General features: G+C 57.0%; 3 protein-coding genes across 3 annotated transcripts in view; 2 read left to right on the plus strand and 1 right to left on the minus strand.

The window, feature by feature from the left end:
• Positions 1-123: 123 nt before the first annotated feature.
• Positions 124-14,749, minus strand: SLC4A9 (solute carrier family 4 member 9). Its single transcript, XM_056502698.1, has 22 exons — positions 14,480-14,749; positions 12,308-12,325; positions 11,806-11,972; positions 10,153-10,313; positions 9,794-9,943; positions 9,628-9,689; positions 9,379-9,536; positions 7,685-7,769; positions 7,270-7,424; positions 6,592-6,708; positions 6,224-6,398; positions 5,859-5,992; positions 5,476-5,747; positions 4,740-4,795; positions 4,462-4,644; positions 4,207-4,320; positions 3,423-3,584; positions 3,093-3,271; positions 2,772-2,844; positions 1,828-1,896; positions 785-958; positions 124-420 (listed from the first exon to the last, which is right to left on the minus strand). Exons 1-22 carry the CDS (start codon positions 14,747-14,749, stop codon positions 124-126), a joined length of 3,231 nt encoding a protein of 1,076 aa, XP_056358673.1.
• HBEGF (heparin binding EGF like growth factor) lies at positions 14,720-21,113 on the plus strand. The gene is made up of 6 exons (XM_056502596.1): positions 14,720-14,846; positions 15,057-15,227; positions 17,129-17,306; positions 19,180-19,335; positions 19,449-19,541; positions 20,631-21,113. Exons 1-5 carry the CDS (start codon positions 14,804-14,806, stop codon positions 19,519-19,521), a joined length of 621 nt encoding a protein of 206 aa, XP_056358571.1. The 5' UTR covers positions 14,720-14,803; the 3' UTR covers positions 19,522-19,541; positions 20,631-21,113.
• Positions 21,114-22,772: 1,659 nt separating this feature from the next.
• Positions 22,773-27,122, plus strand: part of PFDN1 (prefoldin subunit 1) — a 31,262-nt gene continuing 26,912 nt past the window's right edge. The window contains exons 1-2 of the mRNA XM_056502552.1: positions 22,773-22,853; positions 23,045-23,211. Of these exons, the coding sequence (XP_056358527.1) occupies positions 22,821-22,853; positions 23,045-23,211 (200 nt within the window). The 5' untranslated portion in view covers positions 22,773-22,820. The remainder of the gene's footprint in view (positions 22,854-23,044; positions 23,212-27,122) is intronic.

Below are 27,122 nucleotides of genomic sequence, written 5' to 3' on the forward strand. Positions count from 1 at the left end.
CACCGTGACGTCATCTCGCGGCCACGTGGCTCGAGGGGTTTCGGGCCCCCCCGGGGGTCTCGGGCCCGCGACCCCCGGCCCGGGGCGATGGCCCCGCGCAGCCCCGCCCCGGCCCGCCCCGGCCTAGTTCACGGACAGGTTGATCTGCGGTCCCGGGCGCTGCAGCGGCTCGCACTGTGGGAGGAGCAGAGGTTTCGGGGCTGGCACCGCGCCCACCGCGGGTCCCCCCGTGCCAGCGGCTCGGCCCCGGGCGGCTCTCAGGACAGCACCGACCTCCTTGGCTCTGCTCCCCTGCTCCGGCCGCTCCCTGGGCTGTGTCCCCGCCGCCCCCGGCCCGGGCAGGGGCCCGTCCAGCCAGCTCAGGTCGTGCGGGGAGAAGATGCGCTCCAGCCCTTTGCGGATCCCCACCAGAGCCAGCAGCTGCGGCCGGGCAGGCAGGGATCAGCCTCGCTGGGGCCGGGGGACAGGCAGCATCTCGCTGTCATGTCCCTCTGTCACCCCAGGGGATGCAGTGGTGGTGGCCTGTCACCTCTCCGGGCTGTGTGCCAGGGGACCATACTTGCCCGACAGTCACACTCAGCCTCTGGTGACAGCCCTGCGGCCCCAGACCGGGGGGCGAAGGCTGGTGGCAAAGCCACGCAGTGGCCCTGGAGGGCCCCTCGGGTCTGAGCACCCCCCTTCAGCACCCTCCAGCGCTCATGTCCCCTCCAATGATGCTCAGGGCAGGGTGGACAGCCCCCAGCCCAGCACCAAAGCAGTGCTGCCGCTTCAAGGGGTGTCATACCATCACTGGGAAAATAATAGCGGCCACGGTGGACTTGAGAACCCAGAGCAGGGCCAGGCAGAGCAGCTGGATGATGGTGAAAAGGTGCACGCGGCGCAGGGGCACGTGGCGGAGGTAGGCAAGGTCTGGCTGGTGCTTGGCTGGCATCAGGAGCAGCCGTACACGGTCCATGAGCTGCAAGGAGAGGATGGCAGGTGGGTCACACCTGTCCAGCAACTGGGTGGCTCTCACCCACCTCCCTATAGAGACCAGGGCCGGCAGGATGGAGTTTCACCATCATTTCTGCACTTCAGCCCTCCTGCCCACTGTGCTGACCCCCAGCTGATGCCTGGGCCAGTGAGTTTGTCTGCAAGGCCAGGAGTCCTGGTGCCACTGTCATCCAAGACAGGGGAGTGCTTTCCAGGCAGACCTCTAGAAAGGACTAGCTGCCCTTACAGGGTTAATTGAGAGATAACACCCCTTGGTCCCCCTCACTTCACAGGAAGCTGCTGCAGCCTCCTCCAGAGCACAGCTCTGGGTTTCCCAGGCAGAGGGAGGGTGGGAGTTTCCCAGCCTGTCATTTAAAGCAGGGTAATTGCAAGGAAACTGTACTATTTAGAGGAAAAAGTGGTGTATATAAATCTGGAATAGGGATTTTTTTTTTTTTCCCTCCATTGGTTTCTCAGGAAAAGAACAGAACTGGTACACAAGCAGCAGTGCCAGAACCAAAGGATTGTCATGTCTCCGGTCTGCCTGCAGCTCCCAGGTGGGGAAATCCCTGTGGCTCTGAGAGGAAGTCTTTGTTATCCACTGGTCCCACTTCTCCCAAACCACCTGATCCATCAGTGCAAAAGTCTCTCCTGCTCCTCAGCATCCCAGAGCCCTCCTTTGCCCTAGAAAGGTCCCTCTCTCTGTGCTTGTCCTGCACCTGGTGGGAGACAGCTCTGTGCCAGGCTGCACACCACAAAGAGTTAAAATCCAGGCTCTGCTGTGCAGTGGCAGCTGTTGCTGAGCAAACCCTCTCCTTCCCAGCAGCACCTCCTCCCTGTGCAGCCCTCCCTCACCTGGATGCTGTTCAGGGCTGTCACCCCCATGTGCAGGAACACTCCATACAGTACTGGCATTGGGATGTGCTGCAAGACAGTGGGGTGGGGGATCAGCAGGGCTGTTCTTGGGGATCCTGCTCAGTGTCTTGTCGTGTAAAAGCCTACATGTGTGTCCACAGCCTTTGCCTCCTTTTTCTCGAACTGCCCAGCCTGGCCTTATGGAACCACTTGAGGTTCACATGAGTCCACATCCCCCATGATCACTTTGGATGACATCTCACCCCCAGGTGTGTCACTGCACCTCAGCTTGGTGCCATCTGCAAATGTGCTCCATCCTGCTGTTTATGTCTTTGGTGAAGATATTAAAGAGTACTTATACAGTAGAAACACTTGGAAGACACCACTTGTCACTCATTTCCATTTGGACATTGGGCTGCTGACTGTAAATCTCTGGACATGACCATCTAACCAATTCCTGATCCATCTAACAGCTCTTCCATCAAATCCAGCTTGGAAATGAGGGTACTGGGAATGTCCCATATGTATGAGAACAGCGAGGTGAGGAAAGAGCTCAAGGAAAAGAGACCTGCCTGCCCACAGGTAATCCAGAGCCACTGGAGGGGTTTTTCCATGGCAGTGGCAGCAGGTGAAAGCCAAAAGCAGCCAGGTCATCCACATGGAGAGGAGAGGAGGTGGTGGGGTGTGTTTGGGGGAACAAGGACCCCAATACACATGGAGAGGATGGACAGGTGACATGGAGCCACAAGTGCTTTGTGTGCCAGCCCTCCCAAGGCACTGGAGACAACCTTTGGTGCAGTCCATATGCACAGAGGGCACGACTCTCTGCCTGCCAGACAGGCTTCCTGTGCTGCTTCAATGGGCCACAGTGAGGAACCTCCAGCCCTGTAGAGTACAGCCACCCCTTGCTTAGGAAAAGAGGCCACCCCAGCCAGGCTTCCTACCTTGAGCACGGGGGCCATGAAGACAGAGACTCCTGTCAGGATGAAGACAGCCAGGCCTGTCAGCCTCTGCTCTCTGTGGGCGGCAGCACAGGTGTCACAGGTGCCTGGGGTCTCTTGGGAGCCCACCCCCCTACCTTCCCTCCTGGCCCCCAAGGTCTCTGCTCTTTGCACTTTTGATGGCCACAGGGAAAAGGGCCAGCTGTGGGGAGATCCCCAAAGCCAGGTCAGATGGACAGTGTGGGCATGTCCATGTCCCTGGCCCCTGACCCCGCAGCCATGGGCAAGGGGTTCCCCAGAGCGGGGCCCAGGCCTGTTGTTTACCTGATGCCCAGGAACTCAGGGTGCTCGCCGGGGGCTGAGGTTTCACTCTCCTTCCTCAGGCTCTCCATGTGTGCCAGGGAGATGACGGTGGCTGAGACATACCAGGGGAGGCCGGTGACAGAGGTGACAACCATCAGGAGGGAGACGCAGAGGAGGTCCAGGTGGAAGCCTGCTCCTTTCTGCAGGGAAAAGCCAGCAGGCCTGGGGGCATCTTCCCACTTTCCTGGCCAGTTTGGGGTTCTGCTCTCCCCTGGCTGCTTCCATGGGGCCCAGCCAGGACCTGATTCCTCCCCACTGGCTGGTGCTGCCTGTTCCCCGTCCCCTGCTCACCTGCAGCTTGTACTCCCTGCGGTTAAGAATGACAGCTGTGATCTGCTGATCCATGAAAATGAGGATGGTGACAAGGACAGCAGGCACTGCAGACACCAGGCAAACCCACCATGGGTTGGCTCCAAATGGGAAAATGATCCAGCCCCGTGCTGGGTTTGTGGGCTGCAGAGAGCAGAAGGGTCATTGCAGCTGCCACCCACTTGTGGGGTGTGTGGCACAGCTGGGTGATGGGACCAGCCCCAGGTGCCCAGGCTGGAGCCCTACAGGCACCCAGGGATGCCCCACCTCAGGAGTGGAAGAGCACCCTCACTCATCTTGGGGATATTGCTGGGCAGAGTGACCCACTAGCCCCCCACAAGGATACCCTGGCTGTGGCAGAGCAGGGTGTTGTTACTGGACACCACAAGCCAGGGGCTGGGCATGTGACAGCAGGTGGAAGAGGTGGCATTGTGCAGCGATGATGGTGAGCCTGAGAAGGTGGTGGTGAACACTGGCTGCTCTGGGGCACTGCCAGCCTTGCTCTACAGCCAGGGTGAGAAGCCCAAGCCCAGAGTTGGGCTTGTGGCTCTTGCTTCAGTGTGATCTGTATAGTCCAGGACTGAGCCAGGTTATTTACAGTGCATGGGACCAGCTGTGTTCAACCCTTTCCCATTTGCTGGGGTGCAGCCTGCACCCCTGTAGGGCTGGAGCCAGTGATGAGAAGGACAATGACAGCACAGTGGGATGGCTACCGTGGTGGGCACAGACCCACACCCTGACAGTGCTGTGCCCACCCTGCTGGCACCTTCAGCTCGCTGGGGACAAGGAGCTTGGGGGTCTCCAGGCCCAGGACAGCATCAACAGCACAGGAGGCGAGGATGGCCAGGATGACAGCGAAGTCGCTCACCAGCTTCCGCACCTGCAGATGGACAGGGCTTGGCCCAGGCTGGCAGGGGTGGGGGCTGCTCCAGGAGCTGCCTTGGGGTGCAGCATCCCCAGAGCCATCCCCACACCAGTGGGACAGGTGGCCATGTCACTGAGGTGGCTGAAAGATGCTCACCCCCACAGGGAAATAGCGGCTGCTCCTGAAGCGCTTGAGTGCAGTGCAGAAGAGGAAGGTGCCCCCAAAGAGCAGGAAGGAGATGAGGGTGACATCGGGCACATACTGGCAGCTGGTCCCCAGGAGATGCCCCCCTCGATCCAGGCACTGGGTCCTGCTCAGCCCTGCTGGGGTAGCAGGAGGCTGCAGGGACAAGGTGGGTGGTGAGGAAGGGTCACACATGGACACCTTGGGCCCACCCCAGTGCCTCACCTGCCTGCCTGCAGCAGGGGCTGTACCTGCTGAATGGCCAGGGGTGAGGGCAGCAACGTGTCATTCTCTGCAGAGTTGTGACCTGCAAAGTGACAGGGATCAGATTGGTGCTGGTTTCATCAGGATGACTGGGATGATGCTGCCATCAGGCTGAGTCCTCAAGCTCTTCCTGAGGGCTCAGGGTGCTGGATGGGGCCCCATGGCACCTCTGAGGCACTGGCTCTGGCTGATGACCAGGATGCATGAAGGTGGGGAGATGTTCCCTGTGAAGGGCTTGGCTAAAGCACCTGACACTCAGAGGCACCACTGGCACCACCGCAGGCTGGCCAGCACTGATGTTTTTGGCACGTGGTGTCGGTCCCATTCCCAGGTCAGTGTGGGTCATGTAATTTTCAGGGACATGTCTTCAAGCCCCAGAAGACCTGGTTTACAGACTGGGCTGGAAATAACAGAGCAAACCCATACAGATGCCCCTTTCCAGCCTCTGACATGCCCCATTCTGGAGGCATAGGAAATGGGCCAAGGCTCTCCTCACTCCCTGTAGGGCCCTGCCTGGTTCCTGGGCACTTCTGGGAGGCAGGAATAGATGGACACACTGTACGGAGGGAAGTGGAGGACTTGATGTGATCAGGCAGGTGAGAACGGGATTAAACAGCCTCCTCCTCCAGTGCCTTTCCCTATCCAGGCAGGAAACAGGTTCCCAGTGGGATCCTGGGGCAGCAGCTTCCTGCTCCCCACCCGCCTACGGCTGCTTGGGCTCACCAGGGCTGGACAAGTTGCAGGTGCAGCTGTAGGAGGTGACGTTGTCCAGCCGGTACTGCCAGTTGATGGGGAAGGCATCTGCCAGGCTCAGCATCTTCTTCAGGGAGTCGTAGATGAATATCAGGCTGATGAGTGCGCAGAAGCCTTCCTCAGTGAAGCGGGTGAAGTACCTCACCAGGTGACTGGCCTCGGTGGCCACCAGCACCACGCCAAAAAAGGCCACCCAGAGCCCAATCCAGAGGCGGAACTCCAGGTAATCCAGGCTGTGATCCCTGGGGGAAAGGGTGACTCAAATCCTCACCAATGACACCTGCGTGGAGTGATGGTGGCCCATGCCCCAGCCAGGGGACAATGGCTGGATCCATCCCTGACAGTGAACTCACTGGCTGAAGGAGAAGAGGAGGCGCTCAAAGACAAGCACGGGGCCAGTGCTGCTCAGGATGGTCAAGGGTTGGCCCGAAAAGAGGCAGAAGATGAAGCCAGCAAAGGCTGTGCCCAGGAAACTCTCCAGCACCCCCTGAAATGCAGGGGAGGGGTGCCAGGTGCCAGGCACAATGCAGGGAGGAGGGCTGTGGGCTTGTCCCCCCAGCAACACAGGAGAATACAGAGTCAGTGCCGGGGGGAAGCGGGCAGAACTCAGGAAATACTCAGGATGTCCTGGGGATGCTGGCAGGAGGTGGGGACCCAGGTGGGCAGTTTGGGCTGGGCTGAGTGGGGTTGGTACCAGGCACCCCATGGCCACACTGACCTGCATGTTGGCAGTTGCGTCCCCCAGCATGCCCCCGAAGGTGATGGCATTGGTGACTGTCGCCAGGTAGATGTAGAGCACTGCTGAGAGGCACTGAGGGTGCAGGGCATCGGAGAAGTCGCTGCCGTACCACGGTGCCTTCCTCCGGATGTCTCGCAGCAGCCCCCCAAAAAGCCTGGGGCAGGGGCAGGGGCAGAGGAGGGAGGTCTCAGAGCAGACCCACAGAGAGAGCTGCACAGCAAGGGATTGTCCCTTCCCCTGGATACAGCAGCTCAGAGGGGCTTGGGCATGGTGGGCCCATGAGAACGAGTGACCTGCCCCAAATTCAGCACCCTGCTGTACCTCCCACTGCCCTTCCAGACACTGACCTGCCTGTTCTCTCCAGCTCCTCCCCAGAGCAGGAGTGCCCTGGGCTGCCTCTGTCCCCAGCTGCTGTCATGTGCCCATTACCATGTGGCTGCTGGTCCAGTGGGTCCACAGCAGTCCTGTGGCAGAGCAGAGTCTGAGACAGGTTGCGACACTCAGGACCCAGATGCATTTAGGGGTCACTAGGACAGGAAAAGGAGAATGGAGAGAGGACAGGGGTGCTAACAGGGCTTGTGTATCCCCTGATAATGGAGAGGAGAAAGATCAGAGGAGGAGACATGGCAGATGGTGATCTTCAAAGGTTTCTTCCAACTCAACCATGATTTCCTCTGGTGAGCTCTGGAGGCTGCCCTTGCAGGACTGGTTTTAGTGGAGGAGCTGGGCAGAGCCTAGGGTGTCCTGCTCAGAGGTTGAGTTTCACATCTGAGTGCTGAATCCCAGTGTTTCCATCAGCTCCCTTTGGAGGGGATTTGCCATCGACTGCCAAGTGGGACAGCAGGACTAACAGCAGGGGAACCAAAGCAGGGACCTGTGGAGGGGCTTGGCTGGGAGCACCCCCCCTGGCTCCTGGGCAATTTCATCCCCATGGAGATGGAACTTGCAGTGCCACAAACAGAGGTATCCCTGCAGGACCCTGCAGAGGGGCTGGCAGGGGTTGGGGTGCCCTCCCTGCAGCCCACCTCCTGCGTGGAGATGGCAGATGGCTGGGCGGAGGAATTCGGGCACTGGGGTCCCATTTCCCAGGAGGAAGCACAATCAGCTCGTCCAGGAACGCCTCTATCCCTGTGATGAGGTCCTCTCGGTGCTCAGCCTGCCAGGCAGCCCTTTGGAAGAGCTGTGGAGAGATGCTATGGTTGAGCCACCATGTCCCTGCATTCATCCACTTGTTACCTTCCTCCCAGCCTGCAGCCATCACCAGGAGACAAACCCACCCACTTAAGGGCCACAGGAACCCTGCATCCTGCAAACCCACCCAAGCTTTTACTTTTTCTCCTGACCAAGGGATGCCACCAGCTTGCCCCATGCTCTGCAGCCTGCAGAGGAGAGGAGTCCTGGTGTCCCCACTCCAGGCCCATCCCATCCACGGGTGCTCACCTCATCTGTCAGCAATGTGGCCATGGCCCTGCCGACCTCGTGGTAAGCTTTCACTTTGGGGGGGCCCAGCAGGATGAAGAGGAACCTGTGGCAAGACAACACATCTCCAGAGCAGCTCTCTCCCCGCCACAGGGAATGCTTCTCTGGGCGGGGGGACTCTGGGGATGTGGGGATGCTAGGGATGGTGGCTGGGCAGGTCTGGGGGGGCTTTTGCCACCCTAAAAGTGTGTTTGGGGGCAGAGGACAAGACATATATCTGCAGTGCCTGCTGCCACTGCATGGCAACCTCACAGAGACCATGGGACACCAGGACCCCGGCTGGATCACAAGGGTCTGCAGAAATCCAGACTGGGAGCTGTGGGGGAACAGGTCTTTGGGACAGAGGATGAGAAGTCTTCAGCTAGATGTCTGTGGCATCATTTTCCTGGGAATGTTTCTCACAGGCAGGATGCTGGTGTGTTAGGGAAGAAAGGTTTGCCAGCAGCACGGGCAGCAGGTTTGACAGGACTCTGGGGACATGGGAGGAGGCTAGAAAGAGAGCTCAGAGCCCTTGATAAAATATGGTAAAAATCCCACACTTTAGAGGATGGTGCAAAATCTCCAAAGGGACAATCCACACAAATGTTTGAGTCCTCCACACCTTTCCAAATTTGGCAGGAATGAAAGCCTGAGATTGTCAAGCAGTTCTAGTAACTGTACCCTGAGCAAACCTGCAGAGAGGGGGCAGGGAAACTCCTCTGGCCGTGGAAGTGGAACTTGGCAAAACCTTCAGAGGCTGGAGCCTGCTCAAAAGGGATGAGAACTGAGAGTTGCCACATGGGATTGCTTTCACCTGGGCATCAGCACCAAGGCAGTGGGAAAAGCTTAAGACCCTAGAGATGGATCTGGATGACAGACAACCCTGAGGCAGTGGCTGCACCTTTGGAACAGCCTGGCATGGCCAGCAAAGGGGAGGGCACCTTGGAAACGGGACGGGTAGGGACAAGATTTGGGGGAGGAAAATGCAGGGCAAGGGGTTATCATGCAACCCTCGAGACCCAGGGGCGTTCACGGGGACTTGCCACCCAACTCCAGCGGAGGAGAGAGCAGCAGGTGGGTGGATGTCTGTCCTGCTCCTCCCAGCTCCTGGGGACGGGTGCTCTGGGCAGAGTGACCAGGAGGTGGCAATGTCCCTCCTGATCCCCGCCTGCTTCCTCCGCGCACTTCCTAAGGAAGTCCTCAGCTGAAGGCACCCTGCTCGTTTTCCCTCACTTAGAGGATGCATTCCTCATCCACGGGGAAACCATGGGGACCTCCTGCCTTGCTTCTACCCTCCCAGCTCATCTCACCACTCAGGAGATCAGCGGAACAACAACAGTCTCCTAAAAACCTGCATCCCGCCCCCGCGGCCAGGCCCTATGCTCCAGGGGTGAGTGGAGAGCATCCAGAACCAGCTAAAGGCAGGGAATGCAGAGCCCAGTGGGAATGACCCAGGGGAATGTCCTTTCCAGGCTGCCCAACAGATGCTCCACACTCAGCCCGTTCTGGAGTGCTCCTAAGAAACTGGGAAAAGCAGGAGGCAAAGCACTGAGACAGGATTCTGGGACTGGGTGCCATTCCCTTTGCTTTGGACAAGCAAAGACTTGTCTGGTGTGGGAGGAAATAGGGACACCGGGCCAGGGGAGGGCACAGGGCCATCGGCCATGCTCTGTTACCTGCTTGGAAGAGAAACCTCAGCCAGTGAGCCAAGGGACACCCCACGCCTGAGGCGAATGAAGGCAGCAAAGGGCTTTTCCAGGAATTCAACTTCCCCAACAGCAACGTGGGCTGCTTCAGCCCCCGGTGGGATCTTCTTCTTAAATCTGTTTCTCAGCTGAAAGGAAAAGGATGCAGCAGCTCAGGATGCTGTGGCTGGGCATTCAGGATGCAGTAGCTGCTCCCAGCCCAGCTCCTTGCTGCCATACCTGCTCCTTAAGAGGTGTTTTGGAGACCTGGGTTCTGGGCTCAGACCTGCCTTTGGCTTTCACTACAAAGTAAGGGAGGGAGCAGAAAAATCCATGTGCAGGCAAACGGCCATCATGGTGCTGGAGGCAGTGGGAGCATGCCTGGTGGGACAGCCAGGTTTCCTACCTCGACAGGAAGAGAGGCCAAGCTCAGCAAGGAGCTGCAGCAGGGATTTTGTGGGCTGGTGCTGTGGCTGGAGGAGCAGGAGGGCTGCCAGGCGCTCCCTCAGTGCAGGCTGCAGCTCTGCTTCTTCAGGCTGCTCGGAAAGTGCTTTGTCTGCATTAGGGACAGGGACAGCTCTGAGTCCCCCTGGTTCATTGCCCACTGGGGAGCTGCCCAGGGAAACCCCCCCCCTGAGGAGAAGACAGCCCCCACAGGTACCCAGCTGTCATTCATCAGTGCTGTTCTATGGACACCTCCTGGTGGCCTGTCCCTCTCTGATGACCAGCCCATCCCGGGAAGCCACCCTTGCATTACCCATGTACCGATTATTTCCTTGAAGCTGATGGCATCCAGATCCAGGAGCATCGTCCCCTTCTGCAGACACATCCTCAGCTGGAACAGGCTGTGCAGGGGCAGAGCTGGGACATGGGGTGAGCTCCAGCGCTCCCCACCATCCTCCACCTTCTCCTCAAACTTTATCCACCTGCCCAGGGAGATGTGTGGGGTCAGTGGCAGGGTAGGCTCTGTGCCTCGTGCCAGGCAGTGGGAGCTGGAGCCTGGGTCCATCTTTGAGCTTAGCATGGGGCTGGCACAGGCAGGGAGGGGTTTGGGTGGCTCAGAGAGGCCTGCAGTGGGTTCACGGTGTAGGAGCAGCTGGGCAGACAAAGTGGTGATGCCCCCATTCCTGCAGACCCACACCTCTCTAAGATCTGATCAGGGGAATTCCAACCATAATGAAGTGACAGGATGGTTTAGGTTTGAAGGGACATTAAAGCTCATCTTATTCCAACCCCTCTACTATGGGCAGGGACACCTTCCACTTGACAAGATTGCTCCAAGTCACATCCAACCTGGCCTTGGACACTTTCAGGGATGAGGCAGCCACAGCTCCTCTGGGTAACCTGTGCCCAGGGCCTCACCATCCTCAGTATCTTCCCAATATCCCATCTAATACTCACCTCTGGCAGTGGGAAGTAATTTCCACTTGTCCTGTCACTCCAGTCCCTTATCCAAAGTCCCTCTTCATCTCTCTTGGAGCACTGAAAGGGTATCTAAGGTCTCCCCTGAGCCTTGTCTTGTCCAGGCTAAACAACACCCCAACTCTATCACCCTGTCTCCATAGCAGAGCTGCCCCATCAGAGCTGTTCCAGCCTTTGAATCATTTCCATGGTTTCCTTTGGATGTGCTTCAACAGGAGCTGGATGTGGTGCCCCAGGGCAATCTCACACAAAGCAGAACAGAGGGAGAAGCCCCTCCTCACTCTCCTGCCCATGATACACTCGGTTTTCTGGGCTGCAAGTGCACAGTGCTGGCTGATGTCCCATCTGTCACTCACCAGCACCCCCAGCCATTTTCTGCGGGGCTGCTCCCAGCCCACCCATTTCCCCAGCTGTGCTGGGGCTGGGGGTGGCCCTGCCATTAGCAGCGCTTGCTGGAGTCAGAACAGAAGTGTCTTGAGCTGTTTCCACGCTCGGGCCATGCCAAGTATTTTAACGCCGGGCACAGACAGAGCCTCCCTTTGTCCCCGTGGGTGGGCGCGCAGCCGCGGGGCGCTGGTCGTGCTGCACGGGCAGAGCGTGCCCCGGCACCGCGGGCTCCTGACAGCGGGGCTGGCTGCCGGGGACAGCCACAGCCCGGCGGCTCTGGTCAGACCCGCTGACCTCGGGGGAAGACGCATTGCTACCCCCAGACCCCTGTGGGCCCCGTCCCCGTGAGCCTGCCAGAGGCTGGAGGGGGGCTATGGAACATCCCAGCCCCGGCGCAGCTCCTGGAGCCTTGGACAGGCAACAGAGAGGAGCAGGAGGAAGGGCGCTGTGCCCGGCCTGCCTGACATCCTGCCCGCTCCCATGAAATTAATCAGCCCAGCAGAGGCAGAGCGCTGCCTTGGGGCTGAGGCTGAAGCACGGCCAGCCTCGGGACATGCCCTGGGCTCCCAAAGCATGGCCCAGCAGCTTGGCTCTCGCAGGAGTGCCTACCTGGCCATCTCCCTCCACTCCAGCCCCGCCGGGGTGCTGACGAGCTGGTTGAGCTGGATGAAGAGCAGTGGACAGGTGACGTCCCCCCTCTCCTCCCGCTGCAGGGCGGCACCAGCTCCCCAGGCTGCTGTGGCCGTGCTGGACGGGAAGATGCTGCAGCCGAAAGCCTGTGAGGGAGCTCCAGGGTTGCTGCACTCCAGTCTGGGCTGTGAGCAGTTGTCTGCTGCCCGGAGAGCCGTGGCACCAGTCCTGGGCATGTGGGATTGCATGGCCACCGGTGCCAGCAGCCACAGGTGTGAGTTCCCCTCCGGCACTCACAGGATCCCACTCATCCCACACCTTATAACAGCTGTGAACTAGTTTAAACTGGACACAAACCAATACATAGGAGCCAAGCCCAAAACAACAATCTCAAAATAACAGGGTCAGCCCCACAGGTCCCAGTATGGTTGTGTCCTGCCACATCCAGCTGCCCACATGGGCCAGGGACCAGAGGACCCACCTGCCTCCTGCAGATGACCTGTGTGGACAAGGATGTTCATGGGGACCAATGTGCTCCCAGCACTGTCTGCATCCTGCAAGGCATTGGTGAGGGGGTGGCAGGGCCAGCCCTGAGAGCTGGTGGCAGTATTGGTGCCAGTGCAAGGGTGCTGAGCCCATGGCAGGAGGGGTGACACAGCTCATGGCAGCTCCTCCTGGGAAAGCGGATATGGGGACATACTCTGGGGAAGGATGTGGCACTGCTGAGCAATTCCAGAGTGGGGAAATGACGGGCTGCCAGTGGCAGGGCTGAGGGAAAGGGGTGGGAGGGCTTCAGGGCCATGCCGGTTTTCAGGAGGCTTCTGTGTGAGCTGCAGCCTGTGAGCGGATGGAGGGGGAAGGACGTGGGCACAGCAAGAGCACCCTGCAGGGACAGGGACATGGCAGGGCCTGCACAGCGCTGCCAGCAGAGAGCAGCCACGGTGCTCGCTGTGCCCGTGCCATGCCCACTGCCACCACGCTTGGCCCCCACAAACAAACCGCGGGGCTGTGTGCACTGCAAACACGGCGGCGAGACCGCAAACACCGCGGCTCCGGCACGGGCCGGCTCTGCTGGAGCCCGCTGGAGCCGACAGGATCCAGCCCCAGGAGCAGCTGGAGCAGAGCCAGGCACCACCACGGCAGAGCCACGTTTTGGGAAGGTGTGGGTTCCTGAGGTCCTGCCTCGCAGGAACTGAAGCAGAGGATCTCCAGGGTGTCCAGGCTGTTTGCTCTGTGATACCAGAGGGTATCAGGGTGTTTGGAGGGGTGCCCTTAGCTGGGGTGGGGACAATGGGGAGACCCCTGACAGAAGGACCCATGCATAAAGAGCATCAGGGATGCCTTGAGGCACCCAAACCTTCCCCAGGTTCCCTCCTCCTCCTGTGGAGGCTGCCTCAGCAGCATGAGGTGGAGCATGACTGGCAGCAGTCGCAGGCAGGGAGGCTGGAGGGGCTGCAGGAGGTGGGCAGGGGTCGTGGGAGGCTGTGGCAGGCAGAGAGGAAGAGGCAGCAGGAGGCAGAGGCAGGAAGCAGAGGCAGGCAGGATCAGCAGCCTGCACACATCCCCCTCACCCCTGACCGCTGCCAATCCTCTGTGCCAGCAGCCTCCCTGGCAGTGACGTGACTGGTACCTCCCTCTCCCGAGGTGCCAGGGCAGCTGGCAAATGCTGCCCGCACACACTGCCCGCACACACCCAGCCCGGTCTTGGGAACGTGGTGGGGGACTGGCAGGGGCAAAAATTTCCATCCCAACATGAGGATCTCCCCAGGAGCCAGAGTGCAGGACTGTCCGGGGACACTGCCCCTCGCCCTTGCCACCATCTCACTCTACCGCCAAAGGCTTTGGGCTCCTGATGGCCGGAGGAGGCGGAAGGAAAAACATCCAGCAGACAATTGCAAAAGTCAAGTCTGAGCAAGAAAGAGGGTGTGAGCGGGGGGGTGCCAGATCCGGTGGTATTCCTTGGAGACGGCAACAACAATGGCAGGAATATTTGCTCATGCCTAGCTGAGCCCAAACCAGCCATGGGCTGGGGGATCGGACCTCGAGGAAACTCGAGGAGCCAGGGGCCTCTGCTGGCCCGAAGGAGAGAGGGGCAGGACCCTGTGCTCGCCCGGTGCTGATGACAGTGACATTTTTTGCTCTGTCAACTGTGCTGAGGATGGGGCCAAACACAGTACACGGTTGGCAGCATGGTGAAGGGGATTGGGAAGCTCTGGCAGTGCCCAAGCACAGCAGGCTGGGAGAGGGACAAGGGACAGCGGCTGGCTGGGGGGGTGTTGTGAGATGAGGCTGTGGCTCAATCACTTGGGCTGCATAGAGGCACAAAGGGGGCCTTGGAGACAGAAAGGGTCTCTGCTGCCTTCTGTCCGCTTTTTGAGTGTCACCCCATTCCCAGAGCCAGGAAGAGGTGCAGCCCTGACTCCTGAGGTCCTGCCTCTCACCTGATGCTCCTCTTGTGAGCTGCACTCGCTCCCCCAGCACGCTCGGGCCACCTCAGGCACCTGCCAGCCGGGGCCTGGGGCCACGGGGATAATCGGGATCCCCCTCCTCTCCCTCTGGCTAGGGCCACACTTTCCCCTAGCACCGCGCCCTGCAGAGACCCTTTTCTCCCCGGCTCTCATCGCCCAGCCCAGCCGGCAGCGCGGAGCCTCACCGGGGCAGCGGTGGCTGTTGGGTCACTGGCTGGCCTCCTGAGGAAGAAGAACCCACCGGGCCCAGACCAGCGTCTCTGGATCTGGATCTGGACCTGGACCTGGACCTGGACCTGGACCGGTCCCGGTCCCGGTCCTGGCCGACGGGACGCGCCCGGGGGCGGCGGGGAAGCCCTTGCTGGGGCGGGGCGGTCTCTCAGCCCCTCCCCGCCCCGCCCCGCCGCCCGCAGCTTTCTACCCTCGGCGGGGCCGCTGTGCCGGAGAACGGGCATCGCTGCGGCACTGAGCGGAGCAAGGCAGCGGCTGGACGTGTGTGCCCGTGGGTCATGGACGGGCGGGCGGTGCTGATCCAAGCGCTGCTGGCGGCAGGTACGGGCTCATGTGAAGAGGGTCCCGGGTGCAGGCAACACATCCCAGCGCTGTGCTCGATGGAGGGCCCCGAACATGTGGGGGGAATGGTCTTGGGCAATGTTGGCTAGGCGGTCCTGGGTGTGGGCAAACGGGAAGATTGGTCCTGTCCCGCGTGGGGGGTGCCGGGCAGGGCAATGTCAGTCCCCAGTCTGACCGCTCTCTCCGCAGTGTGCTCGGCGGCGGCGGGCGGGCTGCGCCGGGACGAGCTGCACAACGAGGTTCTGCACAAGGGCGGCGGCGGAGTCCCCGTCCCAGCCACGGCCCCGCTGCTCGGCGGCAGCCCAGAGAAGGAGGGCGGCGGAGCGGCCTCGGGGGACGACTTCAGCGAGCTGCCGAGAGGTATGGACGGGATAAGGGGCCTCAGGGTGGGGCCGGGGTGGCGGGACGGGCTGGGTTGGGGGCAGCTGGAGCCGGAGAGGTCGCGAAGGAGCCGGGCTGATCTCGGCTCAGTCCCGCGAGTGCCCCTGCGGCAGCTCTGGTTCCGCTTCGGAGGGACTTGCAGTGGTGGGTAGGAGCAGTCCCCAGGTACTGAGCCCCGGCGGCAGCAGACCCGAGTGGGAATAGCCCGTGGGAATAGCACCAGCACGGGGCAGTGGCTCTCCTGCCAGGGGCTGTCCGTGCTCCTGAAGTCCCCTGCAGGGCGGCTTCCAGGGGGTCCGGGCTCTCAGCTGCTTGGCCAGGGGGAGACAGAGCCCTCGTGGCGGGGTTGCCGTGTCCGGGACCCGCGCTGCCCGGCCGGTGGTGGCCACGGCGCGGGGACCGCCGTGAGTCACCGCCGCCCACGCGCGGCTGCTCCTCATTCCGCGGCAGGGCTCGTCAGCCGGCGGCCCCGCCACGGGGGCGGTGGGGGCACTGCCGCTCTCCGGGGCTCCCGAGCACCCACACCGGGCTCCTTGCCCCGGGCTGGCACCAGAGAGCGTCCCGGGGTTTCTCATGGGGTTTGGACGGGGAACCGTGGCGGGCTGAGAGGGTGACACGTCCCTGTGCCTCGCACACGCGGTGTGCCGAGGGCAGTACCTGGCACCAGGAGCGTGCTCTGCTCCCTACAGCTCACCGTCCCATTTTTCCGTGTTTTCGTTTTCTTTCTGACTGTGCCAGCAGACTGTGGCAAAAAGGTGGCAAAACCGGGCTGAGCTACTCAGCCCTCGAGAAACGCAGCAGTGTGGGTCGGCTGGCTGTGGTTGGGAGACAACCCTCGGGGCAGGGGAGGCAGGGGACGGAGCTGCTGTCAGCCTTATCCAGGGGTTTCTCCGGGCCGCAGTTTCCTGGAGTATCGGTTTTCTCCAGGCACAGTGTGGAGGATGTTGAAATAACTTTGCTAGGTGTGCAAGCGGTATGTGCCAGCGTGAGAGGCGCTGGCTCCGTCAGGAAGTGGCTGAGAAGGAGCTGGGCAGGTTACAACTTGTCAGGTTGGACTCTGCTGTGCTCTCCTCCCCGAGCAGCCCGGGGCTTAATTCACCGGGGTTACCAGGCACCATAGCTCGGGGGGAACTAAAAAATTATCCTTGCAGCAGTGAGTGCTCTCCAACACCTCAGTACCTAGAGAGATCAAGCTGCGAGCTGATTTTTTTGGCATCTGCACACTTTAAAAACCATTTTGATACCCTTGCTAGTGTTGGACTGTGTCTGGGTGAGGAGCTTGATGCTCTGGTTCCCACCAACCTAGCAGGGGGCTGGCCTGGCAACAAAAGCCTCTGGTTACTGCGCTGCAATTAAAACATCCCTTTGTAATTAATGGGAACGATGCCCTCACCATCTCCTTGGCACTACATAACCAAAACTTAAGGCTTGCTCTTTTAATCCTGCCTTGGGGTGGGTAAGGCATCCTTGTGCCCACGGGAAGGAGAGTCCATCAGAGCCATGAATAGGGTCTTAGAAAAGCTTGTGCTTGTCAGGGAAATAAAGGCCAGATAAAGGGGCAATTAGCAGTGTTCTGTATTCAGTGGAAACTGGCGCATATAATAGCAGCATTTGAGATGCATAAAGCTCTGTTCCCCCTGCCGACTCCCTTCTTTCCTTGAGAATTGTTCTTATGAATTGGAAAGGCCATGATATTTGTGAGGAGCTGAAAAAAAGAAAAGCCCCCCCACCCCGGGGTCGGGGGCAGCTCCCAGCACAAAGGGCTGTGGGAGCCAGGGCTGAGCAGTTGTGGCAGCCCTGGGATGTGGCTTTGCCTTCCCTTTGGTTGGCACGTGGAGCTGATCTGACTGCTGTTGTCTCCTTCCCAAATTGTTTTTCAGTTGCCTTCCTGTCAAAGCCTCAAGGCCTCGTTACTCCCAAAAAAAATGGGAACGGCAATAAAAGAAGAAAAGGCAAAGGCCTGGGGAAGAAGAGAGACCCGTGCCTGAGGAAGTACAAGGATTTCTGTATTCACGGCGAGTGCAAGTACATCCGAGAGCTGAGGGCTCCTTCTTGCATGTGAGTTGCTGGTGTGTGCCTGTGCAGGGGGAGACTTAGTCATGGTTCTTTCAATTCTCCAGGCTGGGCAGAGGAAAAGCAGAGATATTTTTAGTGCATGTTCCCTACCCGTGCAGGGACAGCTCTGACTTGGCCTCTTCCTTCTACTTCTGGAAGTGTCCACCCCTCCTCCAAAACCTGTCATGGCCTCAGAGCCAGGGTTCCCTGCCAGCATGGTGAGCTCTGGCTGAGCTGGGGTCTGCAGAATGGTGTGTAGGGCTGGGGTCTGGCGGCTGAGGGCTTCTGCAGGTCTGATATGGGAAACCTCTTCCTGACCCCATCACTGTAAATCCCCCAGTCTTAGATCTCAGGGCTCCTGCATCTCTCAGGGCACATCAGTGCAGGTGGGAGGAGCATCTCTGCTACGCTTCCATCAAAGCAGAGTGGAGGCAGCACCTTTGAGGACATGCTGCCAAAGCCATGCCTGAGCTGTCCTTTGGCCTGATGAGAGACAGGGCTGTCCTTGCTCATCCCTCTTGGGTGCAGAGCAAGCAGGGAGATGAGGCAAGTGGAGGAGAAAATGTTTGCCTGCTGCTGGGGTATCTGAATACAGCACTACTACTGCAGGAAGTACCCCGGGGTGCATATTTGATCCCCGCTGACGTGGGCAGGACTTGAGCTGGCAGATATGTAAGAGGCTTTGTTCTTCATTATCAATCCTCTGAGCCACCCAGCCTTGAGCCAAGGGAAGATAATAGTTCCTTGGCTTATGGTGCCCACAGGATCTGCAATCTGCAGGGATCAAGCTCCACAGAGCTCCTCTAACTCCCTAGTTTCTCACTGTTCAAGCTGAGGCTTGTGCAGGGGCTCAGGATTGCCAGTGAGGGAACATCTTTGCAGGCTCTGTTTGGGTTGGTGACCCAGCACAGTATGGGTTGCAACACCTTACTTAGGACTGGGACAGGCAGGTGTCCTCTGCCCAGATCCCTGGGGCTGGGAGAGAACCTGGGACACAGGCAAGCAGCAGGGACTTGGAGGCTGGCTATGTCTCTTCAGCACAGTGGTGGGCATCTCTCAGAGCCATCAGAGCTTTTAGTAACAATGGCCAACTGCCCCAGTCTCCTCTGATAAAGAGGCCTGTGCTGCCTGGTGTCACCCTGTTGTGGCTTTTCTTGGTGGTTGGCTGTGCCTCTGTCACAGGGTTTCCTGGAATGCTGCTTCCTGGGGCACAGGGTAGAATGAGGATGCTGCTGGTCCTGCACCTTTGCCTTGTGCCCGGCCTTGCTGCTGTGCCTGGAAGGTGATGCTGGCATGTGGCATTGTGAGCCCAGGAGGAGGGCTGGACTGAGTCTGGCTTGGAGATCAGCCTGAGGGTCAGTGGTGCTGGATATAGAGAGATATATTTATCTGGTTGCATCAGTGCGATGTGGCTCAGAGAGGGCTGGAAGCCTCCCAGCCTGTGTGGAGCGTTATTTCTGTTACATGAGCAACCTCCCAAGTCTCCAGAGATGGGACACCTCTGAGCTGGCAGGGTGTGCAGGGACATCCTGCTCCATGGGAAATGCTGGGTTGGTTGCCTCGCTGCTCCCTTCCAACTTCCAGAGGTGGTCTGGGCAACCAGTGTCTGCCTGGGGGTGATTGGGAAGAGCACAGACCCCAGTGCCTGCTACTGGGGGAGAGCTCAACCTTTCTAGGAGCCTTCACTAGGTGCAAGAGAAGCTAAATTTAACAGTACAACAGAGATGATGGTAACATCAGACCTCCCTGCTCAAGGGTGTGGGGACTGAGGGGAACAAGCAGGGTGCTGGTTAAGGCTGAGCACAGAGGCATCGCCTTCCTATGGGGTGTGGGGGACATGAAGACCTCCTGACCTTTGAGTTTCCTCCTTTCTCAGATGCCAGCCTGGCTATCATGGAGAGCGCTGCCACGGCCTCTTGCTGCCGGTGGAGCACCCGCCCAACGTGTACGACCACACCACAGCCCTGGCCGTCGTTGCTGTTGTCCTGTCCTCCCTGTGTCTCGTCATCATCGCAGCCCTGCTGATGCTCAGGTGAGTGGGATGGCACTGAGCTCTCACGTCTGTGTCCCTGGGAAGATTGGGTGCAAGAGGAGGGTGGCAGGGGTTTCTCCATGCCCTGAGCATCCCTTTGCTTGGCTTCACAGGTGTCACAAGAGGGGTGGCTACGATGTAGAAAACGAAGAGAAAATCAAGCTGGGCATCACTGTGAATCACTGAGGATGCCAGGTGCTGGCGAGGTGAGCCCCTGGCTGGGCATGGGGCAGCAGTGGGGCTGGTGGACATCTGGGGGCTCTGCTGTTTGTGCTGGCTGGGACTGCTGCGTAGCTATCTGGCTCCTGTGCCAGAACTAGGCAGGAGCTGAAGGCAGCTTGAGTCTGGAGAAGCAGCTGGCTGAGAGTCTGGACTGCCCTGGGGGGCTCCAAGTCTTTTTTTTTTCTCCTCTTCCTGCTGAAACCCTGTCCCCTGGCACCTCTATCATTCCCACATCCTTCTTTCTAACCCCAAGTCCCTGCTCTGTGCTGGTGTTCCATGCTTTGGGAATGTTTGGTAGTAGGGAAGCTGCTTCTGTTTGGTTTAGTTTTTTTTCCCCACTCATTCTGCTCCCTCTCTGACCCTCTGAGTCACTTCCCCTCCTTAGATATTGTCTCTATTTATATACATGTGTAAAAAACCCCTTTCCTTTTCATTCCAACTCGGCTTATTACTTGCACAGAAGCAGTGCCTATCAGCTTGGCACGGGGGATCTTGCTGCTAGCCCATGTCATGTTCCTCTGGCTGGGCTGGGGTGTGTACTCTGCCCCAGGGGTGGCTGCGGGGCTGGGTGCTGAATATCTGTCAAACTTCCTCTGATCTGATCTAAATCCTGACGTTAGATGTGGTCATACATATTACAGCTACTTCTCTTCTTTAAAGGAAAAAAAAAGGAAAAAAAGACAAGTCATTGTTCTTTGTGAGGATGAAGTAATGCCTTCGGAGAATTTTGGTCATGTCCATCACGGTGTTGGGGGTGGGAATTTGAGCTGTTTTGGAGCTGAGTTTTCAGGAAGGAGACTTGGCACTTTCCTCACTGTCCCCTTTACCCTGGGGATTACTGGGGTGGATGTGTCCAGGGGATGTGCTGTGGTCCCCGGAAAGGGAAACCTGGTGGAGTACCTTTGCTCCAATCCTCTCGGGTCCAGCCCCGAGGGGCGGTGAGCGGCTGCTGGCCTTGGATGGCCACAAGCGTTCTCCTCGTGGGATGGGTGGGTCGGCACCTCCATCCCACCGCGCCGAGAGCTCAGAGCAGCCCAGGATCGCTGTGTAACTCTCCCTCCTCTCTCTTGCAGGGGTCGGCACTAATGCACTTCTACCTCCTGGAAGAGGTGAGACCGCGGCGCCAGCGGCAGGGGCTGCGGCACACTGGGGGCTCGCTGGAGCGCCAGGACGGCACCGGCGGGGCTGCGCGGCCAGAGGCGGCACCGCGGCAGCCCCTGTGGCCACCTCCGGGACGGAACGGGCTCGGGAGCGGCGCTGGCCGGGCACAGGGACTCTCCGTCCACTGCAGTGTGTGCCGAGGAACAAGCTGTGAAAGGGAGGAGACCGGGCTCGGGGCTTCCTTCGCCGCAGGAGGGGGGGGGAGGGTAACAGCTATTTAACAAGATATTTTTCATTTTAAATTATATATTTATTTTAGATAAACTGTACATAGTATTTATATTTATTGTAGGTCTGGCCCTGCATCCTTCATGTATGTCAAGATGACAGGGTCAGACCTCACTTATTTTTTAAGTGCAATGTAATATTCTAATAAATAACACTTTGTAACAAACACTTGGGTTGTTAATTTAATAGTGGAGGTGGGAAGGAATCAGAATTCTGCATTCAGCACCAATTCCATGCTGGTGGGGGTACCGCCAACAGCAACAGAGATCCTGAGTGTGTGGTCAGGGCTACTGGATCAGCTTGTGCCATCCTTGGGGAGCAGTGTGTTGTAAGGGGCTGGGGGCCTGATCCATCCCAACTTGGCCCCATGTGGATTATTTTGGAGACTTTCTTTGTCTTTGCCAGTTGGTGCTTTGGGAGGGGTGTGATGTTTGTATCTGTTCATCAAGCAAATCTGCATCTGGTATGGCCAAAACCACTCTGGCCACTGATCCATTCAAGCGGGAATGGTCCTTGGTTTTAAGGCAACATTTGGCATTTAGACACTGGAACAGGTTGCTCAGAGAAGCTGTTGCTGCCCCATACCTGTAGACATTCAAGTCCAGACTGAATGTGGCTTTGAGCAACCTGGTCCATTGGAAGATGGACTGGATTATCTTTCTGACCAAATCATCTTATGCTGGTTTAATGCTTTGGCAAAAAAAAAAAAAGAAAAAAAGCCTGAAGTGGGCTTATACCTCTCTTGAGAGGAATCCCAGCTGTTCTTGGGGTGATTGCAGGTTCCTGGACGCAAGCAAGTAGCACTTTATACAGTGGGTCAGGAATGATTCCTTACTTTGCAGTAAAAATAACCTCCAAACCAGTTCTTTCCTCTTCCCTGGGGGGAAGTGAGAGTGGGGGAGTTGCTGGCTCTGCTGAGGCAGAGAGAAGCCAACAAGATCCTGGGCTGCATCCAAAGAAGCATGGCCAGCAGGTCAAAGGTGATTCTCCCCCTGCATCTTGTGCAGTTCTGCTGTTACCAGCATAAGAAAATCATGGAACTGCTGGAACAAGTCCAGAGGAAGCCACAAAGTTGGTAAGAGGAGAGTGGAGGTTCTTCCATATGAAGACAGGCTGAGAGAGCTGAGGCTGTTCTGGTGGAGAAGGAAAGGTTGAGTGGAGAACTCATTGCATTTCAGTGTCTCAAGGGACCTCCAAGGAAGCCAGAGAGGGACTTTTCACCAGGAACTGTAGTGACAGGACAAGGAGTAATAGGCACAAATTGAAAGAAGGAAAATTTGGGTTACGTATGTGGAAGAAATTCTTTATTTTGAGGGTGGTGAGGGATGGGAACAAGTTGCTCAGAGAAGCTGTGGCTGCCGCATCCCTGGGAATGTCCAAGACAAGGTTGATTGGGGCTTAGAGCAGCCTGCGATAGTGGAAAGTGTCTCTGCCCAGGGCAGGGGGGCAGTTTCTTAACATTCTGTGATTCCCAGCTAAGGCAGCGATGGTTCTCACCCTCCAGCCACTCCGGGCCTTCATCAACCCCGCGCGGGCCGGGCCGGGGACACCCAGGCGGGGCCGGCCCGACAGGGCACCTAGTGCGAGGAGCCCTCACGGGAGCCCCCAGCCCGGTCGGTGCCGGTGCCGGTCCCACAGCATCCCCCGGCCCGGTGAGTGCCGGTGCCGGTCCCACAGCATCCCCCGGCCCGGTCAATGCCGGGGTCAAGGCCGGTCCCACAGCATCCCCCGGCCCGGTGAGTGCCGGTGCCGGTCCCACAGCATCCCCCGGCCCGGTCAGTGCCGGGGTCAAGGCCGGTCCCACAGCGCGTCCCGCCCGCGGGTGGAGCCCTGACTGTCCCCGCCCTTCCGCGCATGCGCCGTGCGCGGACAAGATGGCGGCGCCCGTGGATCTGGAGCTCAAGAAGGTACGAGACCCCCGCCTGTGTGTCTCTCTTTCATCACCTCTCTCCCTGTGTCCCACCCTTCCAACGTGTGTCCTGTCCACTGTGTATCCCCCTCCGTGTCCCGGCGGCACCGGCTGGCCGGTCCCCTCGTGCCCGCATCCCGGGGGCCTTTGTGCCCCCGCGCTCCTCACCCGGCGCTCTCCCCTGGCCAGGCGTTCTCGGAGCTGCAGGCCAAGGTGATGGACACGCAGCAGAAGGTGAAGCTGGCCGACCTGCAGATCGAACAGCTCACCAAGACCAAGAAGCACGCACATCTCACCGACACGGAGGTGATGATGCTGGTGGACGAGACCCGCATGTACGAGGGCGTGGGGCGGATGTGAGTATCGGCCGGAGCGGGACACCCTGCTCTGTGCGCCGGGAGAGGGGCCCTGGGCTCAGGAGGGACGGTGAGGGGCTGGAGCGTGTGCAGAGAAGGATAATGCCGCTGAGGAATGGTCTGGAGCACAAGGACTGGCTGGAGGAGCTGTGGGGCCTCAGACTAGAGAAGAAGGGGCTTGAGGGGAACGTTCTTGCTTTCTTTAACTTTCTGACTGGAGAGTCGAGTGAAGTGGTTGTCAGGCTCTTCTCCCAGGTAACAAATGATGAGAGGACATAGTCTTAAACTGCACCAGGGGAGGTTTAGGTAGGTCATTAGGGAGAATTTCTTCACTGAAGGGGTGATTAAACATTGGAAGGGGCTGCCCAGGGAGGTGGTGAAGTCACCATCCTTGGAAGTGTTTAAGGACAGACTGGACATGGCACTTAATGCCATGATCTAGTTGACAAGGTGATGTTGGGTCATAGGTTGCACTCAGTGACCTCAGAGGTGTTTTACAACCTGATTGATTCTGTGATTCTGAGACTCCCAGCCTGAGTCTCTGTGAAGCCCCAAGGCTGTTGCCCTGGGCAGGAGGCTCTCCCCCTCGCAAAGAGCATGTCAGCTTTCTGTCAGCACGTTCACTTGTTTCCTTTTTCTCATGCTCTTTCATTTTTAAATTCACCAATGTGCCTGCGAATGCAGCGAGGCTTATTTCTTTACCTCTTGGTGTTAGGTACTGACTGCCTGGAAGAGGGGCTGTTACAAATTACATTGGCATTGTGTGTTTGTGCTTGCTGGCTCAGCTCCTGGCCCCAGTGCTGTCCTCTGGCACTTCTGGGGAGTTTGTAATTTCAACTAGCAGAGTGGTACTCTAATGCCAAATGGCATTTGTGAGAAGCCCCTCACACTGCCCAGTGTCAGTCATTTCCAGTGTAGTTTATGTCCAACTCCTTGAAAACCCCCTGTGCATAGTTCCTGTGCTCAGGGTTTTTCTGGCACAGATGTTTTACAGAAATGTCCTTTGCAATGTCGTGCCAGGGAATTGATCTAATGTCATTGTTTGGATTTTTTTCAAACCCTTGGAAGCCACCATAAAGCTGGTATGGATATTCCCAGTGCACTTTTAAAAATATGTTTCTGTGTGTTGGATGGCTGCCAGAAGAAACACCTTAAACCAGACTGAGGTGTTTTGATTGATTTCTGAAATGCACTTTGGTGAGATTTCACCAGCCTCTGATAGAAGACCCTATAAAGTGGTCTTTATACTGAGAGGTTTCACCACATAGAGTGGTTTCAAATCTGAAACACATGCTTGCTTGACAAATATCACACTAGATTTCTGTGTTTCTGATTTGAGAAATAGGATTTTGTCTCATGTGAGTTGGGTAACAGTGATGACAGCCCAACTCGGGATGTGGTTTGTGAAATACTGGATCTGCTCTGACTGCTGCCAAAAGGGGTGATTGTATCGACCTCTTCCCCACCCTGTTTACCCCACCTTCTTTGTGTCAAAGTGGGTGATCACAGGACTGAGCAGTGAACCAGGTCAGGCTTCAAGTGCCCTCCTCCATCAGCCCGCACAATCTCCAGGCTGAGTTGTAGGGAGGTGGGAGGAGTGGGAAGCTAGGAATGGTGTGTACTTTATATTTTGCTGAGAGTTTTCAGGGGAGTTGTACCCAGGCTAATGGAGCTGTTCAAAGTGGCTGGGTTCCTGCTAAATAAACTTTTCCAAGTAGGTGCATTAAATGTTTGGTTTGGTGGGGATGCTGGTGACATCCAAAAGAGACAGATTCTGGTCTCTTGTAAGAGGTGACTGATTGACCCAGGCAGGCTGTAGATATAGCAAACACTTGTGTTTGGAGTAGTCATGAAATGTCTCAAAAGGCTTTTTTTTTTCTGTTTGGGTTTGTCACAGAGCAGACAGATGAAGAGTAAAAGATAATTCTGGAGTCAACATGTTTTTCTAAAGCTTTTTCAAACTTTGAAAGTCCAAAGTGCCTTTGGACTGGGGAAGTCCCTCAAGGTACTTTAGAAATGCAAGAGTGTCAGTCTTTATTGGTAAATAATCCTGCCTGTGAATCAGATGGAGGAAGCAGATGTCATTTCATCACTGTCTGAAGTGCATTTCTGCTTCTGCCTCCTCCTTAGGAGTAAGACACCTTCTTGATGTGCTAAACCATTTACCCTTGCTGTGTGCAGGAGCCCCAGTCTTCTGGGTAGTCCTGCTGTCCTTCCCTTTCCAGACAGGTGTGAGGCTCCTCGGGGATGGCACAGGCGCCAGCAGGAAAATATTTGCATTGTGATATTGTTTAAAAACTGAACTCTTCATGGGCTTTGTTGTATTAGTCGCTATGCAAATACAGATTAAGAGAGTGCTCCTCTTCTGAATGCTACTCATTCATTCTTTTTTTTTTTTTTTTTTTTTCCCTGCTTAAGCTGGATAAGGTATTTCTGTGAGCCCTGCCTGTCCTGGCTTCAGGGCTAATGCTGCCCTGCCAATTGACAGTGATGCTCTGGTGTGATTTGTTTCCTGGTGCAGAGAGCTTGCACCAAGTACACAAGGAACTTCCTGCAGCCCACTCCAACCCCTAGCAGAGAATTTATTGCTGAAATTTGGGCTTTTGGCAAAACAGGCTAAAGCAACCCTTGAGCAGGAGTTAAAATCCAAGGGTCGTCAATCATCTTGTGTTCCACTGGAGACCAAAGGAAGTGGTCACTGTGGGTCTTCTGGACATAGAGCCACGTTCTGTGAAGTAGATTAGCAGATGTCCTGCATGGACATGAGTTTGGCCACCAAAGGCATTATTTGTGCTGTCTTAATTTCATTTGCATAGTCCAGCATGGAAATACTGGAGCTCTAAAGGGTTTCAGTTATCCAGGAAGGGTGGAGGTTTGTGTCACTGTTAACTCTGATTATCAGGGTTCTTCTGCTTGAATAAGTAAATGCTTGAAGTAAGTTTTGTGCTTCTATTCCTGTCCTTAACTTTTTTTTTTTTTTTTTTTAATTTCCTTTTTTTCCCCCTCTGACCTATCTAAGCTGCTGCTTAGAATCTGGCCTCTGATAGGGTTTCTGTGTTTTTCTGCCAGCTTGGGTGGATGGACTGTATGCAAAGGGCTAGCATATACCCTTCTGTAGGACAAGATACTCCAGGTCTTCGTGGAATTTGAAGGCTTGAGGAACTGTGGTGACGTGTTGCATCCTGGGAGGAAGCCTGCCTGCTTGGGTACTTCCTTTTGCACTACTTGGAAAGCAGTTGTGTGGTTTTTATTTTCTGAACCCCTATCCTGAGTATCCTTCCTTCCCAGAAGGCTTTCCCTTCACTGCTGATGAATGTGAAAGTTTCATTTGTTGTTCCACAACTTGGGTTTGTTTTTTTTTTTTTTCTTTTTTTTTTGGTGAAATATTGCAGTTTGTGTAACATACTGAGGCCTTACTGAGCTCCACATGTGGGGCTCAATTAACTTTTGCTAAAGCTATTTTTGGTTTGACAGAAGAAATGTCAGTGCCACATAGTATGAGCTGATGAATTGCTGTGTACTGTACGTATCTTTGAGGCTGGGATCTCATCTGGGTGATGGCATCTTGCCAAATACATTTCAGTTCTGTTACTTCATACTCTTTTGAAAGGCCCGTTACGTAGCTTGAGACAGCTACCACTGTGCTGGACTTCTGCTTAAGCTATTTGTGAACTGATATCATCATGTTGCTTTGAGAACTATGCTGAATGTTTAAGCTTCAGAATTCTGTCTGAATATTTCAGACCTTTCCCTTTACATTCTTCTAGCCCATAACCTGGACAAGATCCTTATTTACAGAAGAAAAATGTCTGGCACTTGGCGTGGGGCACAGTGAGGAGAGTGCTGCAGGTTTTCATGCCGTGCCAAAAGAGACAGTCAGTTTTGGTTTGATATTGCTTTATCATCAGTTT

The sequence above is a fragment of the Oenanthe melanoleuca genome, chromosome 13 (genome assembly GCF_029582105.1).
Source record: "Oenanthe melanoleuca isolate GR-GAL-2019-014 chromosome 13, OMel1.0, whole genome shotgun sequence".
In the NCBI taxonomy this organism is placed as follows: domain Eukaryota; kingdom Metazoa; phylum Chordata; class Aves; order Passeriformes; family Muscicapidae; genus Oenanthe; species Oenanthe melanoleuca.